Source organism: Silene latifolia, chromosome 6 (genome assembly GCF_048544455.1).
Source record: "Silene latifolia isolate original U9 population chromosome 6, ASM4854445v1, whole genome shotgun sequence".
Lineage (NCBI taxonomy): Eukaryota > Viridiplantae > Streptophyta > Magnoliopsida > Caryophyllales > Caryophyllaceae > Silene > Silene latifolia.
The window spans coordinates 2,123,788-2,143,370 of NC_133531.1; the positions used below are offsets into that span (position 1 = coordinate 2,123,788).

Genomic DNA, 19,583 nt, shown 5'->3' on the forward strand with positions numbered 1-19,583 from the left:
TATCATATTTGACACAGATACAACCATTGACAAAAATTTGTATTTATAATAAATTGATATTTTATGGTCATAATAATGGTAACCATAGTTGCTGTTCATCGAGGGTTCGGAAGACTCGGTGATTTTGAAACTTTAGAATGAAAACGAGTCAAATATTGAAATATATCCTACTTGCATATATAGGACAAATCTTGTTAATCTCTAGGCATCCTCCTTTTGTCACATCTACCATATTTGACCCGTTTTAGATTTTAGACGGATACAGCCATAAACAAGAATTTGTATTTTTAATAAATTGATATTTTATATCGTGATATTTACAAATTTGTCATCCGTATAAAATGAAGCAGCGAAAATTTAATCAATTTTCTTTGTAAAAAATATTGTTAAGGCATGTATCATAATTGATTAGTGACACTAGTGTTAAGTAGGGAGTAATATATGGAGTACTTCACCTCTTTTCTTGCGCCTTTAATTCGAAAACGCTTTCAAAGGACGATAATATGGCTAATTGTTCCAAAACGCTTTCAAAGAGGTTCCACACATACACCAGAAACAGACTGAGAATAGTACTCGTATTACTTACAAAGCTCGCGATATGTCTGGCAATATGCCACTCTGCCTAACACTGTTGTTAATGAGAAGAGGATCTACAACATCATCATATACTAACTACTACAAAAACTCGACAGGTGACAAACGCCAAGACTGCACAAAAGCTCGTTGTGTTTGTTTTCTCGAAGGGTAAAGTAGAAAACAAGGACAAAACCGCAACTGCCCTACAGCAGGAATATATTTCTATCAACAGATGGAAAATGACTTCCTCCAAAAGATTTACAGCACGACGATATATTCTTGTTGCTCGCTTTCACAGAAAACGTCTTCCAAAGTGTATTCCTCCAAAACCAACGCTCTATATGGGTATGAGTTTAAGGCTTCATGTTGCAAAACATACCATTAAAGCCTGCACAGGGTCTACTGCAAGATTTCGGATATTCTGTCGAGTGCATCGGCTGGAATATCCCTTCCTGGTACCTGGACCTTCAGGAGATTAGCGTACCTGTAAATCAATTTTCAGGTCAGACACCAATCAATATCATCCAGGCTGCAGAAATAGTACGTTAAATTTCATGACTCACTCCTCAGGAGTAAATAAATCCTCGTGCTCCGTGATAAAAGCAAGTAAAGCCTGAAAGGAAATGCGATATGTTATTCACAGGTGATGAAATTACTAGAGCCGGAAGCTCAAGACACCAACCCAAAAATTTACGCATAAATGAAACCATCATTTAGATTTAGGGGATATAGGTTGGTCACACTCACACATGCAACATTGCCTTTTATAAGTTTTTGTGCTCAGAAAATTACCTCAAACGGCATGTTTAGAAGCTCAAAGTAAGTCCTCACACGATCTAATCTCAGTTGCACAGCTTCGCTGTCAATTGATGGTATAGCTGCTAGTGCCTGTCACGTGTTCATCAATCATATGGTTTATTTAGACAAGTTTTTAATTACATATGGTAGCAAAAGTAAAGACAATGAATGTCATGTCTAGGCTTAGCCAAAAGCAAGGATGCAAACACTTGAGAGCACCAACCAAGGTCAACCGATCATGAATTGCCATGATTTTATGTTTCTAAGAAAATGTTGCACGATTTGGTGTTCGATTCTGTTCTTGGAACATGTTCTACTGGGTTCAAATATAAAGCACTAGATGACCTAGTTCCGGAATTTGACCGGCCAACCAACCTGAAGTCCTGAACCATGAAACTGTGTTCTGTAATTAATAATGTTCTCAAAGAGTAACTCTGCCAATAGTCACCACTTGTGTCAAGATGAAAGCCATCAAGGGCATTGAGGTCACATGATCCACTCAGGATGGATGATACATACCTGTTCTAAAGCAATGGAGTTGCGACAAATCTGTTGGACTCCAAAAAGGTTAATTGATTTCATATCAGCCAAAGCCTGAAAGAAACGACATTACAAATTAAAAATCATATAGCAAGCGATTTAATGCCAGGAGTACATGTAAAAAACCAGTAGTAGCATTTAGACCTTGATAGAAGCATGAGCAGCTACTCCACATATTCCACCAAAAATGTAATTTTGCTTTATCTTTGAGACAAAAGGAGCAATTGATTCATCCCGTCGAGTTACCTGTTTGGCATCCAAAGACAACGTACGTTAGATTCATTACGACTCTTGCAACTCATGGCTAGGCATGGACCAATTTTGGGGACTAGTCTCCTTTTTCTTGGAAAAAAAATCTCCACGCATATGGATCCAAATAAATCTACTCATTTGGACCAACACATCTTGACCTCTTTCTAGAGGTTAACATAACTATGAGCGCAAATCAAACCGTGCCAATCAAAGTACGTTTCTCACAGTAAAAAAGCTGCCATTGACACTGATAACTGGAATATCACAAAACTTTTATAGCAAGGAAAAGAATGTTGAACTTTGCCTCGTCTATAAAAAATTATTCCATGCTTTATTCATTTACTTTGATCTTGTACCTATCTTACTGCAAGATGAATCTAAAATGGCATCTATCCCAAATGTATGCAATTAGCACGAGTTAACAGAAGGTCCACTTAGAATAGATGCCACCAAAGATTCCTTCAACATGATAGATCAAAATCAGAACCAAATAAAGCAAGCTGGTGTGGAAGATTTAAACATGGAATTATTTGGGACAAATAAGACAACCCTGAACCAGGAAAGGGTTCCTTATAGCAATCACTGCCATTGACCCTCCCGTCCCCACCCTCCCTTCAGGTCACTGACTCCTGTTATTCTTTGACGAAAAGGAAGATGCCTGCCTTGGTAAAACTTAAGTTGGTTACACCAATAAGACAGCGTCCTTGACAAACAGAATCAGACAGCCAATATAAACGGGGAGCATGCAGCATTAACTTAACCAAACAATTGGCAGCAATTTTAGGAGCAAAACATACATGTGCCGTAAGAGAAATAACAAAATCATCTGGCTCCTCTGCATCAAGATCATCAAGATATTCTCTACTTGTCATTCCCTGTTTGCAATTTCAATTTGCCAGTCAGTCATAATTACATTAAGGACACCGTCCACTTCATAGTAAAAAATTGTGGAGTGAAACTCTCTAGAAATGGAAGTTCGATCTTGAATAAGATAGTCACCATATACCTGCATATGAAAGACCGTCTCTAATTGCATTTCCACACGCAAGACCTTAAGGCAATCAACAGCAAGTTTCCTGTAATCATCAGCAAATGATGCTAGATCCTTCGAGGGTGTGCTACTGACTTCATTACGGCGGGGTGTTTTTTGCTTGTTGCTCTTCTCTTCCACTTGGTTACATGTAATAGAGAATGTTTTTCCAAGCCTGTTTAAGAAATGATAATTCATTAATACATCATGGACAATGTTTCTTGTTCAGGACATTTCTGCCACGCACTGAAGCACGTCGGCACAATAATTGAAAATGAGCTTACAATATGAATATCTCATGATTTCACTTTGTGTACAGAATAATATTAAACAATGATAATCAATCATGAAGAGGAGAAGAACCTGCCTTTCAATTGAATCTGCAACATATTCCAGCGAATCACTCAACGAAGCTAACAAAATGACTTTGTTATCATCACGAATCAGATTTTCCTGCTTGAGAATGGCAAATAGAAGCAATCACATATCTAGATTTAAGAATGACTCATGGTATTAGATCATGACACCAGATCGCAGCTGAGTTATCAAGGTCACGAGAGCAACATTTTAAGGTGGTCTCAACTCTCAATTTCGCCGGGACAACCAATTCAAGATCCAGTCTCAAATTGAGACTACCATGGTACGGATTGTAACAGTTAAATCAAACAACGCCCACCCCACCCCTCCCCCTTCTCCTCAAGGAAGGAGGACGACATTACAAAGCTAAAGTACTGACAACTGACAAATCGGACCAAAGAAAAGGGAGCATGTGTTGATTACAATTTACAACACCAAAATACTGCTGCTAATATGACAAACACAGTAATAACGCCCAAAGAGCAAGTTAACCTGTTTGATTGGCCGCAAACTAAGTAAAAGATCACACATCTGTTTTTCAACCTCCATTCCATAAGCATCAGAAGCACTATCATACATACTATTGTGTAGACAGGAATTAGCGGGATCAAGCTTCATCAAGCTTTCAATGTCGTGCCTTCCAATCAACATGTAGCTTTGCTTCTCAAGAACTGCCTGGAACAAAGTCAGAAACCTGATGAGGTGATCTCTCTTACATGTTTTTCAAATAGGGGAGAGGGGACACATGGCATTCTCCAGAGAATCCCGTAGTATAAACAATCTCATTGTGAAGAGAAGCATGTTTTAGTCCTTTCCTACAAAGTGCACAAACTATTTTCTAATGCAAGGAAAGCTCCCCCAACTCCACAATAAAGTAGAACATACAAATTGGTGAACAACAGTCAGTTACATGAAGTCCTTTTTAAAGAAAAATCCACAAAAAGAGTGCCTCCTAACCAATTCTGACCAAGACAAATAGAACTGGTCGGAAAGGAACGAATACCATTTACCAATTCCTTACATGAATAAGGAAATGCATAGAATTGGGTGGAATAACCTAAAAAGGAATGTGTATAGAGATGGTCGAAAAGGAAGGAATACCATTTACCATACCGTATACTATGTACCAATGTACTATATACCATAAGATAATACACGTACTTCACATGCTCGCTCAAGGAAAGTTTGCACGTACTATATACCATAAGATAATACACGTACTTCACATGCTCGCTTAAGGAAAATTTACATGAATAGCAAGGCAAAAGGAGCACAAAGTACATATATAAAGACATTCACCTCCATATATGAAGTACGACATCTTTCATATGCTCGCTCAAGGAAAGTTTGCACGTACTTCACAAGCTCAGCAGCGAACATTGGCATTGCCTGAGCCCAGCCAAAAACCTACGAGGAAACAACAAGAGATAAAAATTGTGTTGCATGTATATGCATAGTGAGCCCGATCTAAGTTAGAATGAGACTGAAAGTCTAAGATTCAATTTTACGACCTTCCAATCTGCTTGGAGATAGCAACTAAATCGCTGTGTTACTTGGATATTTCCGTTCGTCTAAGATACATATTTTAGATATTACCTACTCCGTTACGAGTATAGACGGCTCAAGGCTTTCATTTTAGGTCAAATAATCAGAAACTTGTTGCCAATCTCTTAGTAATGTGTCTATAAAAGGCGAAGTCTCTGTAACGACTTGGTGCAAAAATTTTAGCCATTCATCAGAAAATTTACATTTAAAGCCCTTCATTTAATTTTCAGTATCAAAGAATTTATAAGTTATTCATAAACTTGATTACCATACCAATCAACAAGTACTGTGAGCCTTTTAGATACATTATTAAGCAATTCCGATTTCTGCGATACACTAATATAATTAGATGCTGGATCCCAGGAATGCAAGAACCAACCAAACCAATACGTCCACAGAAATCATATAGATGAAGCTAAAATACCTCCTTCGCCAAAAGATCTATAGCCAGCAGTCCCTGTAAAACAGGTCGACCCTTCTCAACAGATTGAATATATTGAGAAGCAGCATGTGCCCGCGGACGAAAGGCAGCTGGGCCTGCAGTAAATGCAAGACAAGGCTTCTGGAATAAGACACATTCACACTTCTGTACCCACAATCAAGCAAACACCAATTTGGTCTTTGAATGATAAATTTAGTATGATATTCATGATTTCAATTCTTATTTTTCAATTATCTCCCAGACTGAGTTATAGTTTAAAAACTGGTAATTATATTTCTGCTTTGAAGACAAGTCTCCTTGGCCCTTGCACCCCCTACCTCATTACAGGACGATCCCCGTGTCTAAAAAAGTTGACTCAGGGCGAGTTCGACACTTGAATACATACATACCTGACACTCATGCCCGGAGTTTGAGTAGCATATGTATCGACATAAAGGTTTAATCCATGAATGACGTGGAAGTATACGAGCCAGTGATAAACCATTAATTATTGATGACCAGTGTCAGTGTCGAACATATTCATCTTGAATCCTTTATTTAAGATATGATCACTTTAGCCCAAGGCTGACTAATTTGATAGGGACATGTAACACCCTATACACAAATCACAATATGCTCTTCCTAAAGTGAAATATGTAGTACATTTTGAGGAAAGGCGGATACAGGAACATGCACAAGTGCACAACCAATTCGTGATTCGCTAGGGGATGACTAGATGAGTGTATCCGGTAGCTTGACTTTAGCAACAGAAAGGCTGCAAAATCATCCATTATAAGGATGTGGAAAGCTGAAGCTCTTCTACAATTCCCATGCAGTGAAATTTGTATTATGTACTCTTAGAACTTAATAGAACTATACAAAGAACACAATACCAGAAATTGCAAGAATACTGAAATACATCCAGGCTAAATGGCCCCACAGCTTCTTTCACTAGCATCTAGCATTCAGGCACACCTCCTTGCACTTCTAATACAATTGCCAACATCTATTGCGCAATATAACAGATAGAAACTGTGCCTAGGTCTATATATCCTACACCTTCAAAATATTCAAGGTTTTACATGAAACTTATGGGTCTTACCTTTCTTATAGATAAATAAATATTATAGAATCAATGAAAAGTAATTGAGGGAAGGGACCTTCAGCTGAAAGTCTGAAACAATTACAAAAAGACGTGAACTTACTAGATATGGCCTGCTGCACACTTTTTCGGTAGTCCACAAACATTGTAGGTAAGAACTGGTCTTTCACAAAATTATCCACGAAAGCAAGCAATCCATCATTCCTGAGTAAAAGAGAAGTTGAATATGGTTATCAAACAGCAACGATAATCCCAAAATGATGAAATAAGTGCAAAAAAAAGAACGGAAAAGACCTAAGAAGATCCACATGGGTAACGCTTAGGTTAGTTGTTTTACCATTAATCTCTAACTATTTGCTAAATCGCCATAGACAAAAATCAACCACTAAAACTGAATGGCAGCACCTGAATATCTACATGATTACTTACAAGCCTTGTTTCTTGTAAAAGTTCACTTGGTTCACATAATGAAACAAGAACAACCGACAAAGCCTCATGCAAAGTATCAGTGTATGACATAATGCAAAGAAAGTCCTCTAGGAATTCGAAAGAAACTATACAATATTTGACTGCGGCAAATAATTGTCAAGCTAACTTTAAAATAAAGGCATTAATAATTACTCAAATATGGCAAATATAGATATGATAGTTTTTCCCACCCGCCTCTCTTATTTAACTTTTCTCCGCTCTGTTACTTTGGCAACTTAAAACTGTAAACAAACTACAAAGAGAATCGGGACTTCAGTTTACTGTAAGCAACCAAAGTAATAAGATAATATTTTATAGCATCAAAGTATCCTAGTTTAAGCCCAAAAGACAAATTCCAATCTGCAATTCAAACTGCTGAAACAGGGTAAACAGCAACACGAACAAAATGCGCATCCTTTTTCCATTATCTTCTAGTTACGGAGTTTTAATTAAGTAAATCCCAGGTATATGAGGATACAGGGCCAAGGCCTTTTAATAAGCAAATCATTAACTCCTACACGGAATTTTAGCTTATAGAGCCCAGCAAAAGTTGATTTAGGCGTGTCGAAGAAGGCGGAACATTTCTTATTTTCTTTCTTACTCAAGGGCCTTCACAGAATGATTGTAATTAGACAGGACTTCACTTTGAATTAGTATTCTGGAGCTTTGTACAGATTGGGAGGGGGGTTCCGTTTCCAGACATACCCAAGCTTGGAATATTTTTCAGGCAAGACTGAAGCAACCTTATTTGTAAACTGCAATGAACAGAAGATAAGAGGTTAAGTTGAAAAACTTTTTATTTCCAAATTTATGATTAAATATTGAAAGAATAACCACCCCAAACCTGAAGCACTGGGCGATAAACAGCTGCTGTTAGATATATTCCTTCCTCAGGCAAGACAGCTGCAGATCCATATCCCTCTTGTGATGTGTTTTGGGCCTTCTTGTTCCAACTTTGGGCTCCTGACAATAATATATGCCCTAAGATATGATAGTGCTTTTTGGCAAATTATTACAAACCCTCTCTCTCAGTTAAACTAAATAACAGCCAACAATGCAGCTTATTACTTCGAATCTTTGATAGAGGAACTAGAAAAAGGTTAGAAGACTGGTTGAATAAAAAAAATAGACCATAAGCCAGTCTGCTACTGAAGACGAATCGAATATGATCTCTTCAGGCACAGAAAGCAATGCTATCAGAAGGCATAAGCTAAGTATAGTCTATTTAAGCTGACCCACTACTGAATGTTATCAGAAGCATTTTTATTTATCACAGAGCATGATGTCAATTATTTTCACTTACAATGTAATCAAAGACTCACTACTTTCTTTAGATAAGAAAAAAATTGTATAAATGAATCAATAACAATACAAGGAATGAGGACAAATATCCTCAATAGAGAGAAATACAAAATGTTCTTATCGTGTTGAAAGACTGTAGGGATCTTTTAGGGAGAATCCCCAAAGACAAACTGTTTTTTGGATTTAGAATATGATAGCATAACGTAATGATACACTAAACTGATTGCGCTGTTTATAAGTAGCATTCTGCCAATGCAACTTTCAACATGCGTCATCGGAAAGTAACCTCTTTGTGTTGATTTAGCACAAGAGTAGGTTGTAGCACAGATACCCTTGCCCCATTACTGTCGGTAAGTCCTTGAGACGTTGTGACACATTGTAACGTACATAATGTGGGATCCATAACATCGCAAAAGGAATATGCTAGTTAATATTTTGACAAAGAAAATTACTGACTCTACACATGTTCAAAATATAAGTCAAATCAGAGAAATTTAAAAACTACTTTTGGTACCTTGATTAGGAATAGACAATGTAGCATCTGTAAATCGGAAAGCAAATGTGAGGCTACCATCTGAGCCATCCCTGTGACACATTACAAATGCTTAAACAAGCTTCCAGAACATTATCCTTCACAAAAGGAATAAAATTTCAAAGCACAATGGTCAGTTATTCACATGGATATGTAAAGAATCATAAAGTTCTTGTATCGTTTACATATAGGTAATATCTCTGTTTCCCTCAACATTTCCATATTAACTTCCCCGTGCCTAAGCTCTCATCACTTTTAAGTTTATCGAACTAGTTTTGGTGTTAAATCTCCTTCATTTGAAACTTTAAAGTTATGGTAAAGTCTCTAATAAACACGGGCTTGGACCATAATCCATAATTACGCTCCCAAAAACTGATAACACGAGTCCTCCCTGCAGAAATCATCCCAGGACCAATTCTATTAACCATGAATCTTCGAACTGAGACAGGGTACACCACTCATTCAAGTACTGAAACCACTTTTTGGAACTCCAGCTCCATGACCTCTTCCAAATTGCTTCTCTCAAGGTAGCAACCATGAAGAAAGTTGTTTTATGGGACGACAATCATCATCACTTGGATGCAATGTTTCCAGGCTCCTAAATGATTCAGAGAACCTTCAAATTTGCGGCTTTTTGAGTTACTTTTTTTGGTCAAAACTCAAAATTGAAACTGAAGGAAATGGTGAGTTTACAAGATGATTTGGTTGCAAGATAAATCTAAAGCTTTAGTCAGTTAAGAAATTGCGCGATCTTCTAGAGAAGTATGCCTCTCATGACTTCCCAGCCACTTCATTTGTATAGTGCAGGGATCCCAAAAGCTTGCCATTGAAGCAGAGAGAAAGGAAGATCTCAATAGAAGACATGCTCCTGAGAAGAAACTTCAGTTTGACTAGATCGTGTTCTTTGAGAGTGAATAATCCGTTTATCACATTGTTGGTCTCTTGGTCTTTGTCATTTTGGCTCTTGTCCTTGTCTCCGTTCAGCTTGAGTAGGGTTTGCCCTTGCAAGGCTAAAGATGTTTTCCATCTCAGAAGAGAAAGGTGAAAAAGGATTGCTTTAGCAAATATTGGAAGATGGTTCTTCGTTTTGGTGGTGTTTCTCTATTAAAAAGAGTCATTGTATTTTAATGATATTGCTTGTAACCCTTGTATGCGTCAAGAGCTCATAATCCGCTTTCAAAGTCCTTTATTTGGAGACAGTTAAACCACTCACACCAGCACCTAACTTTTGATAGCTGAAGTGTTTAACACCCAACTCTCCGATTGTGTATAGGCGCCCCCTTGTGTTTTCTATACATGGATGTCACCTCCTAATGTGTTTTAATAGATATCTTCTATTACCGTTTTAAACAAAAAATATTTGTGAGTAATAATTAGTTGCAGTCTTCAACTGAAGCTCAAAAGTACACAATCGTAGCTAACAGAAACTCGGTTGAATAAAAAGATTCTCCACGTTTTCACTTACTTTTTCTCTTTCGACGGAACCTTCCCTGCTAGTTTAGCTGTTTGCCCAGTAGCGTCAGCTGATGATGCTTTTGGAGTTGCTCGCAAAATCTCACATATCAGCTGTTGGCATTCACTCTATCACCCAATCAAAAATCGTGAACAAGTCAGGAGAAGTTGCAAATAAACACCCTGATCACTTTGAAAATAGGATGGCAAGATTAGCCAATCTAGCAAATTTCAATATCGGCACAATACAGAAAAAGATCATAAACCACGCACAAAGCTAAAACAACTTAACAAAGTATAAATCAGAATACCTGTAGAACTGTAAGTGAGAACCCAATAGTATAACCACCAGTAGAGTCTGATTCAGTGTTCCAGCTTACATCCACCAAAGACTTGGGCGTATTGATGTCCATTTGTTGACTACCTTTTGACTCAAGGAGCTCTCCAATAATAACATGATTCTCTAAACATTGATGAGATGAAGTCTCAGGCTCATAAAATAAATTCTTATAAAAATAGCTTAGAGATTATACAATCATTCAGTTGCCAATTCCAAGTATGAATGAAGTCTGACAACTGTTTCTTATATAGGTTTATAATATAATAAACTAATTATTATTGCGTAAAAAAAATGACTGGTGGCTCACCAAATATCTTAACAATTGCATCCAGGATAGAATTCAGAAGTTCTCTTGCAATAGCCTGCGCTTTTCCTGAGGGTGACATCACAGGTGTTACTGGACTAACAGCCAACAATGTTCCACTGAGAGACATGCCATTTGCACGTTTCTGTTTGGATAACTGGTACATCTCCAACTGCCCCTTCAAATTTTGTAAAGTTGACGAATATGTTGTCAGACTAGTTCCAGGCTTGGATGAGCTCATGCGGTTCGCATAATTCTTGATCTTGGTGGTAATGACCTCATGAATTGTAGGTCTAAGCCTCTGACTATAAAAATTACAGGTTTCACCGAGAAAGAAAGGAAATAAATTAAGTTAAAGCCAATAGAAGAAAGGGACGCAACACAGATCTCAGGCCAAAGAATGTTTATATGTTGGTGAAACAGAGCATGCTAGATCGATCACTTTGGTAAGTGAGTATCACCAACTGTAATGCACACTCGCCTCATAAAAAGAACTTTAAGATCAGAGGTCAGACGAAGCCTGAAGACTCAAAGATAAAGAAAAGCTTCATATAAATGACAAGAAAACCACAAGAACTGAACTCATAAGCCAAAAATTCAACATCCTTCCACTTTTTTTTAAGATCAACGAAAATACAGTGTGGAAGATGGAGACCACGTATCCACCAAGAGTAAGAAGAGAAATAGGGGAGGGGGACTATTATCCAATAACTTTTTATACAGATACATGCCAAGGATAGCCTCGTGAACAAGAGCCCAACAACAGGCTAAAAATTGACAAGCAATGCTGCTAAAATACCCAATCCTGGAAGATTATACTAGCACTATCCAACCAATTCACACATTACTCATAGCCCAATTAATTTGTTGAGTATTTGGGCTTTCTTGGATTAGGTGTAATTGTTATGAAGATCAGGAGCTCGAGACAAAGGAGAAAAAGAGGAAATGGTGGTCGTAAAGGGAAGATAAAGAATGGTGACGGGAGCAGTGTGGCGGGAGGAAGTATAACTCCCATATGAGGGTAATACATTACCCCTAGCACCCTAGGGAAGAGGTGGGTAACTATTACCCCCTTAATGTGATACTTATTAACCTATCTTCATCTCCTTCCTCTATCCGCCACTACCATCACCTCCTACTTTCCTTTGTATTTTTCCTCCATGTCCCCCATGGTCCTGTAGGCAGTAACTGTAACCCCAATTCAACCAACCCTTTTACAGGAAAGAGTGAGTGAGAACAGCAAGAGAATCTAACTTAAATCCCACTCCAACATATATACATATAGATGGCTAAACAGAGACCCATTACAGAGTTTCTTCTTGAGAAAAATGGAAAGTTGCCTGGGTGTGCTTGAGACACATTACAAAGTTTTTCAAGAGCAACAAAGAACGTCGTCTTTTTCCCTAAATTCACTATTCCTATCGAAGGCACACACAAGTTCATGGAAGGAGAACAAGCAATTACCATATAATAGCGCCAGCTGCAGCAACCTTGCCAAGCTTGCACAAGCATTCAATCATAGTTTGCAGATACTTCACATGTAGAGGAGCATCAGTCTTCTGCACAACTTCCTGAGACCAAATGAATGTATAAAACCTAAAATTCATGACCCTGTAAACACTACTGAAAGTTGATGAGAACTAACTGACCATACCAGGAACTCATCAGGTGAAGCTGAGGAAAGCCATGGTGGAAGTTGACTGGATAAAATTCCACCTTTTCTATTACCATCAGTTTCTTCACCTCTCAATCCCTCCTCATCATAATGACCATTATGTAACCTGAAGAAAACATGTATCATTATCAAACAGAAGCAAGTTAACATGGCCGGTGAAAAGTCTTAATCCTGAATGAAATAATTCGCTACTAACATAGAAAGTAGTAAGTTGGAGGGATATAACACAGAGAATCCCCGCCTACTGGTTTATTTTTCAAAGAAAACAAGTTGATTGAACACTCGAGAGCTAAAAACAAGATCCATGAGAAAAACAACAAAGGAAAGGCAAGTGTCTTTTCTATTAAATTAACCGACATAACTATAAAACAAAGTTGATTATGAAGTTGAGATTGAACCATATTAGAGAGTCAGACATCACTTACTAAACATTCCCTATTGTACACCTGTTAAGTATGGCAAACAGTAACATATTCCACTTTCCACATTGTACAGCAGGAATGGCAAAATGCACAACAAAGGTTTTGAGGCTGCTGTAATTACTTGTGTCACATGGCTGGTGTTAGAAAACTACTTCAAATGCTATCGGGTAAGCTAAGGTCGTCATTTCTAGCTAGACCTTACGATCTGCAGGTCTGACAGCAGTTGGTTCGCAAATAGTATTGGGAATGACTTAAATTGTTGTGACCAAAGACAGCTGACAGAAATGTTACATTTATGATGGATAGTACAGACTAAAGGAGTCACCTCTTTTTCACTTTTATGTATGGAAATTATAGATGGCATATGCATCAGTGGAGAGCACCAAAAGCTTGTGATTGGGCGATTGGCAATGGTCATGTGCTTACATGGCCACTCATCATAGACGGGTGATATAGTTGCATTGTCCAGATGTAACAATTACCAAATGAAAGGAATAAAAAGGAAAGAGAATGTTTACCCTCCATCAACACCGTTGTCAGGTTTAGCTGATCTTGTTCGTCTAGATTGTGTTTGTGAAATACTCATAGACAAAGAAAAGGCTGTGGCCAAGGTAGCTTCATCATCTCTTTCAAGTATGCTTGAAGAAATAGAGCTGGAGATGGGCAAATAGAGTTTCAGACATTAGAACTCCTTTTCAGAAGAATAAGACCCAATAACCAGCCTTTATAGCAAAATACGAGATACACCTATCCCACACAGAAGCCAACAAAGAATTTATTGAACAAAGAAAAAACTATAGACAACAATAAGCATTATTACAATGAAAACTAACAGGAACACTACGAAATTTCATTAACAGGAAGCATCAAACTTCAATCATAATTGCAACTATGCTGTAAATAGTCAACAAAACAGCAAGGACCAAGGAGAGAGAAAGAATACCTATAATCACCATTATTATAAAGATGGGCATGTAAGTCCTCCAAAACCTTATAGAAGAGAACACCACGCAACTTGCTCAACTCAGATCTAACATCTTGTAGTGCACCAACCTGATCATAGAGCCTAGTTAGTTAGTTAGTTTGCAATATGTATGAGTGTGCATTAAATAGCTCTTGAGAGCAGGACTGGCAAAAGTACAAGATTGGTGTAAGTTAATTACCGAAAAAGTCCACGACAATGAAATGTTAAAAGCCTAATCCAACACACATAAGTACATAACTGACCTAGCCAAATTTTACAGCAAGGTCCGATAGTGAATTCTAACACAACAACAACAACAATATTACCCAAATATCTTAATGGCTCCACCTGTGCCGATGTAAGGAGGCGAGGTAAGGGAATTAGATATGCGAACCCTTATCCATGCGTCAAAAATACACAACGGTTGTTTTCGAATAACCCTGACACCAATGCCTCTATGACCCCGTATGTGACGGCCTGGACAGCAATGTGGGTTGGATGAAAGCAGCCTTATCCATGAGCTAAAAACATACTCCGTAGAAAGGATGTTTATGGATGACCAGTGCTGAAATTGGGTCGTAAAAATGCATGTGATACTTCACGATACAAGATGCATTGAGAATTTAATGTCATTTCGCTTTATTTCATCTATATTCCATAGTCGAATAATAGTGAGCCTATAAACCCATGGGAAATAAAAACAGTGTGAATTTCATTAGTAGTAAATCAAATAGGCACGGTATCTGGTCATAGTTAGATGCTAGGTAGCACGGACACTCCTCCTAACTAGCCGTCCCGTGTCCGACACCGTGTCCGACACCCGGACACCCGACACTTGTCGGACACACGCCTAATCATGTTATAGTTTACACGAGGAATAAATTCTCAAGAGAGATTGACTAGAATATTGGTTTGGGTGCAAAATTAGAATTAGTTATAGTTAAGGTCGAATGTTACCTTCAGTTACCTAAATTTAGTATCAAATACATTAAATTTAGAATCAAATACATTACAAAAATAAATCATACGTTATTTATAACCATAAAATATATTTTTTTTATTAAATTTAAATAGCGTGTCCCGTGTCCTAAATTTCATGGGATACCGTATCACGTGTCCGTGTCGTATCCGTGTCCGTGTCCGTGTCCGTTTTGGTGCTACCTAGGTTAGATGGTCTCCTGTTCTAAATTTGTAAACCTCGACTACCACACTTAAATTAACTAAAACTATGGGGTTAAATTAATAAAGGCAAGACATTTCAACCAAACAATATACTTAAAAGGGCAGCCAGAAAAAAAGGAAAAAGAGAAGTAAAATAAAACATTAAAATGGACAGAGAGAGAACCGTTTGAAGGCCTTCTCTCTCAAGCATCAATGAGGACTGAACATGCAGTTGGACTGCAGCATAAAACTGTTTCTCAGCAATAAGTTTCTCAATGCGAGCTGGAACCTACATTATGTACGAAAAGAGCAATGAGACAGAAATTACAGCATTGCACAAAATACAAAGGGCTTGAACCCTTAAACACATGAATTAAAAACATTGGATGAACATTCACAGGAAAAGGCTTGTAGTCATTCTGAATAATGGAGAGACCTAACTAGACAGCCTTTTTTTAGGAGGATGAGTTGAGAAGATGTTATTATAAAAGATGAATCACCCTACACAAGTATTAACAATAAGTGACCTTTACAAATTAGGTAAAAAATGATATTCAATAAAAGGAGTTCAACTGTAAAAGAATTATAAATGCAGCTCAAACTAAGAAAACACTAAGAAACGCATATAAGCATAAAAAACCAGTACAAAAACAAAAACACTTTCTCAGTGTCTCAAAAGCAACCTTACTAGGTCAATGTAGGCAACCTTACTCTTGTCTTGAAAACAAATAGAGGTTGCTTCCGAATGACCCAATAGTGAAAACAAAGTTGAGAATTTCGTCAACCACAGGTATTTTACAATATAAGAAGCACGGATAGTTTAGTGGGTCGTTACAATTCCATTATATCCTAAAGCACGTACCACTAGTATTAAAAAAATGTGCATGAAGAACATATACCTTAGATAATCCCTCAATCTGATCTAAAAGAGAGATTATGTGACGTAATGTAACAGATCGATACCATAACTGGTGCAACTGCTTGTTACGAGCACCAAGTCGTTTCTTTGCTTCAGAGAGGTCACTCCTCACAACCGAAATACTTTCAGCAGATTCGCTAAATAACCGCAAAATCTGACCACGCAAGCGTAAGAGTAAAATTAAAAGCATATTTTAGGACTCGACTTTTGATAAACAATATGAGTAAAACTATAAAGCACATTTAGGATTCGACTTTTGATAAACTATACTCCCTCCATTCAACTCCACACTACCACTTTCTTTTTTCACGTTTGCCAACGCGTCTTTTACGCGCTAAATATCGTTAGCTACGTATTTGCAAAAAATATAAAAGTTAGATATTTTTAATGTACTAAGTAACGATTTAATAAAACAAGATCCCACATGAATATATTTTCACTTATGTATTGGGAGAAAATTGAAATTGAATGTTTAACTATGAATAGTGTACAAAATAGATAATGGTAGTGTGGAGTTGAATGGAGGGAGTATAAAATTTCAGACAGATAATCTTAAGTTTGCTTCATCTTCCAAAAATCATCTCAACTATAATTGGTCCACCAATAATCCTAAAAGATGAGGTATCATCCCAAAATAATTCAAAAATTAACACTGTTAACTTTCCGCTGTATAGTTACTTTTGAGACCGTTTTGGGAAGAAGGCCCCTGAACTTGGGATTACAACAGCATAATTCCAACTTTGGAATATTTTGAGAAGACATAACGAACTTCAGATTATTAGTGTGAATTTTTCCTGAACAATACATAACAAGTGAGGAAGGGTATCAACAAAAATGACACCAAGGAGCTCTATTATTATTTATAACATACAGTAAAAGACACCAAGTCAATTTCTCATTGATCTTTCATTTATTTTAGCCAACAATTTTTACATTTATTCAATGATGTATTTTTAGATTACAGCATCCAGACAGATTACAAAAATCAAGCCAAACCTAAGCAAGTGGGGTCATTGAAGTATTGAACTGTGGCAAGCAAATAAAAAAAATATAGAGGTGAATTTGAGTTGAGAGCACCAGCAACAGCAACTCAAGCTCTAGCTCAGTTTTATTCAGTTAACAACCAGTGAGTTAAAACCGTAAACATACAGCTATATATAACAAAGGTTCACCTAAGTTTCACACCTAAAGAATCTACATGTTTTGACAGTGTCAATTTTTTTTGGAGGGTGTCTTTCTTATCTGAAGACTGCAGAAGCATAAAATACCTGCTAAGCTACTCTATTATAATGAAATTGCATTATTTTTCATCACAAGAGGCAAAATAGAGAAAGTACCTGAGAGTAATTTTGAATTGCCCTATTGAAGCCACTATGATAGGCATGTACAACTTCATTCACAACATCCTCAATAACATCATTGTTTTCCTTTAAAGCTTCTAGTTCAGTTTCCCTGTCTTTTGAGGTCAAAACACGTACCACGTGAGGCAAGGAGTCAAAACGTGCTGCAGCCCAACTTTCATCAATTTTCAATAACTCCTCCCTCAAATGCTGCAACATTGGAAGCACCAGTTAATGTATTGCCTCTCTTCTCCTCATATTAGACATATTTAAACAAAAGTAGATGCACATTGGACGTAACACGTTAGAACACGTAATGAAATATAAGAAATCCATCTTGTACACACACTACATGATATAAAGAGCAACGAGATCAACCATGAATCTGAACTTTAATGTATGGCCCTCTCTTCTCCACACAGTGACATAATCAAAATATGCACCAAAGAATTATCCTTATTCAAACAGCTCGTTCTTAATTTAAATGTCGGAGAAACATAAGATCCACAATGACTCGCTAAACTGCTGAGTTCGATGCAATTCTTGACGCATTTTCATTTTGGGTCGTATGTCTCTCTATGTTAGCACGCGGGTAAGAATGTCTACATCTGACCGCCTCTAACCCCGCAGTTCACGAAAGCCCTTGAGGCATTGAGATAATGATGTTCTGGACCCACAAACAATAATTCACCTACTAGTGCTACAACTACAGCAAACTAAAGTCTAGCCATTTTGTGAGTCTTGAGACAACTGAATATGGTAAACATGATCCCTCTCGGCTCTCATAGTCTCGCGGCAACAATTAGGCATAAAAGTAAAACTTCATGGAATAGCATATCAAGAACAAATACACTCTTAATACAAAGTGTAGTACTTGTGTTACAGAATTATACTCACAGCTTTGTCAGAAGGAACAGGGAGTCCATCGAAAAGCCCCATTCTGAGCTGAAAAACTGTCGACACTCGCAACTCGAAACCGTAACTAAACTCGGGTAATTCAAGCTCATATGCTCATAATCTCGTCTCCAAAGATCACAATCCAGCTCACAAAAATCAATCTCTATGCACTTAATTTATAATAGTGCACTTAATTTCACACCGTAAAATCCTGAAATAATCCAAATTCAACAATAAATAAATAAAAATAAACTACTAATCCAGTATTCAGCTGATTGATAGTAACACAAAAGTCGCAAATCATAAATTATTGCGAAAATTGAGTAAAAACGAAATCAAAATTACGGAAATAAATTAAATTAGCGTAAAATCAAATGTAGATTCAAAGATCGAGAAGATTACCGAGGAATCAGCAAAGTAGGAGAGAGAAAGTGGAATTTTCGCGGAATGAGGAGAAATGAGATTGTAATTGATGACTGGAGAAATTAGGGTTAGATTAATTTGGGGAAAATTGGAGATTGAATTATATTTCTGGGAAATTTGGATGTATTGACTAATGATTAGGAAGAATGGAGAAGAGGGAAATGAAGAAGATGAATCACTGTATTTGCACACCTGGACGCGGTTTTCTGAACCGCCGGTTCAACGGCTGTCTTTTTTTGAGGGGTGAATAGTATTCGCATCATTTTGGTGTGATTTGTCAAGGGATAAAATTGTAAATTGTAGGATCGTTTTGCGGTTGGTAGGGATGTCAATGGATCGGGTTCGGGTCGGGTGAAGCCTCATCCGTCATCCATCCGTTTTTTTAAAATCTCATCCAACCCGTCCGTCATCCGTGAAACATATCATCCGTCATCCATCCATCCATCATCCATGGATGAAACGGGTGGATCGGGTGATAAACGGGTGTTGTGTATTTATATATTTGAAATTTTAAAAAATGATGATTTTTTGTCTCTACAAAAATAAAGTTAGATAATTAATTTAGTTTAACTTTCTAGTGGATAGGTTCACAAAATATTTATATTGAGGGTAGAAAAATATGAAAATTTCAATATTTTATATCTTAATAATGTGTTATATGTAAAAAAAAATTAAATAAAAAATAATTAAATCGGGTGATGGATGGATGGCGGGTGGAATTTCTTCATCCAACCCATCCGTCATCCATCATCCGTTTCATCCG

General features: G+C 37.3%; 1 protein-coding gene across 1 annotated transcript; it reads right to left on the reverse strand.

Moving 5' to 3' along the window:
• Window positions 1–558: 558 nt before the first annotated feature.
• Window positions 559–19,076, reverse strand: LOC141585931 (exocyst complex component SEC8-like). Its single transcript, XM_074407009.1, has 27 exons — window positions 18,800–19,076; window positions 18,398–18,608; window positions 17,498–17,710; window positions 16,141–16,314; window positions 15,426–15,530; window positions 14,060–14,169; window positions 13,635–13,769; window positions 12,674–12,800; window positions 12,484–12,590; window positions 11,023–11,324; window positions 10,687–10,838; window positions 10,389–10,504; window positions 8,906–8,976; window positions 7,934–8,052; window positions 7,795–7,844; window positions 6,725–6,825; window positions 5,523–5,635; window positions 4,853–4,960; window positions 4,046–4,228; window positions 3,564–3,649; window positions 3,173–3,371; window positions 2,964–3,041; window positions 2,059–2,160; window positions 1,894–1,968; window positions 1,369–1,464; window positions 1,140–1,189; window positions 559–1,060 (listed from the first exon to the last, which is right to left on the reverse strand). Exons 2-27 carry the CDS (start codon window positions 18,437–18,439, stop codon window positions 976–978), a joined length of 3,099 nt encoding a protein of 1,032 aa, XP_074263110.1. The 5' UTR covers window positions 18,440–18,608; window positions 18,800–19,076; the 3' UTR covers window positions 559–975.
• Window positions 19,077–19,583: the final 507 nt, after the last annotated feature.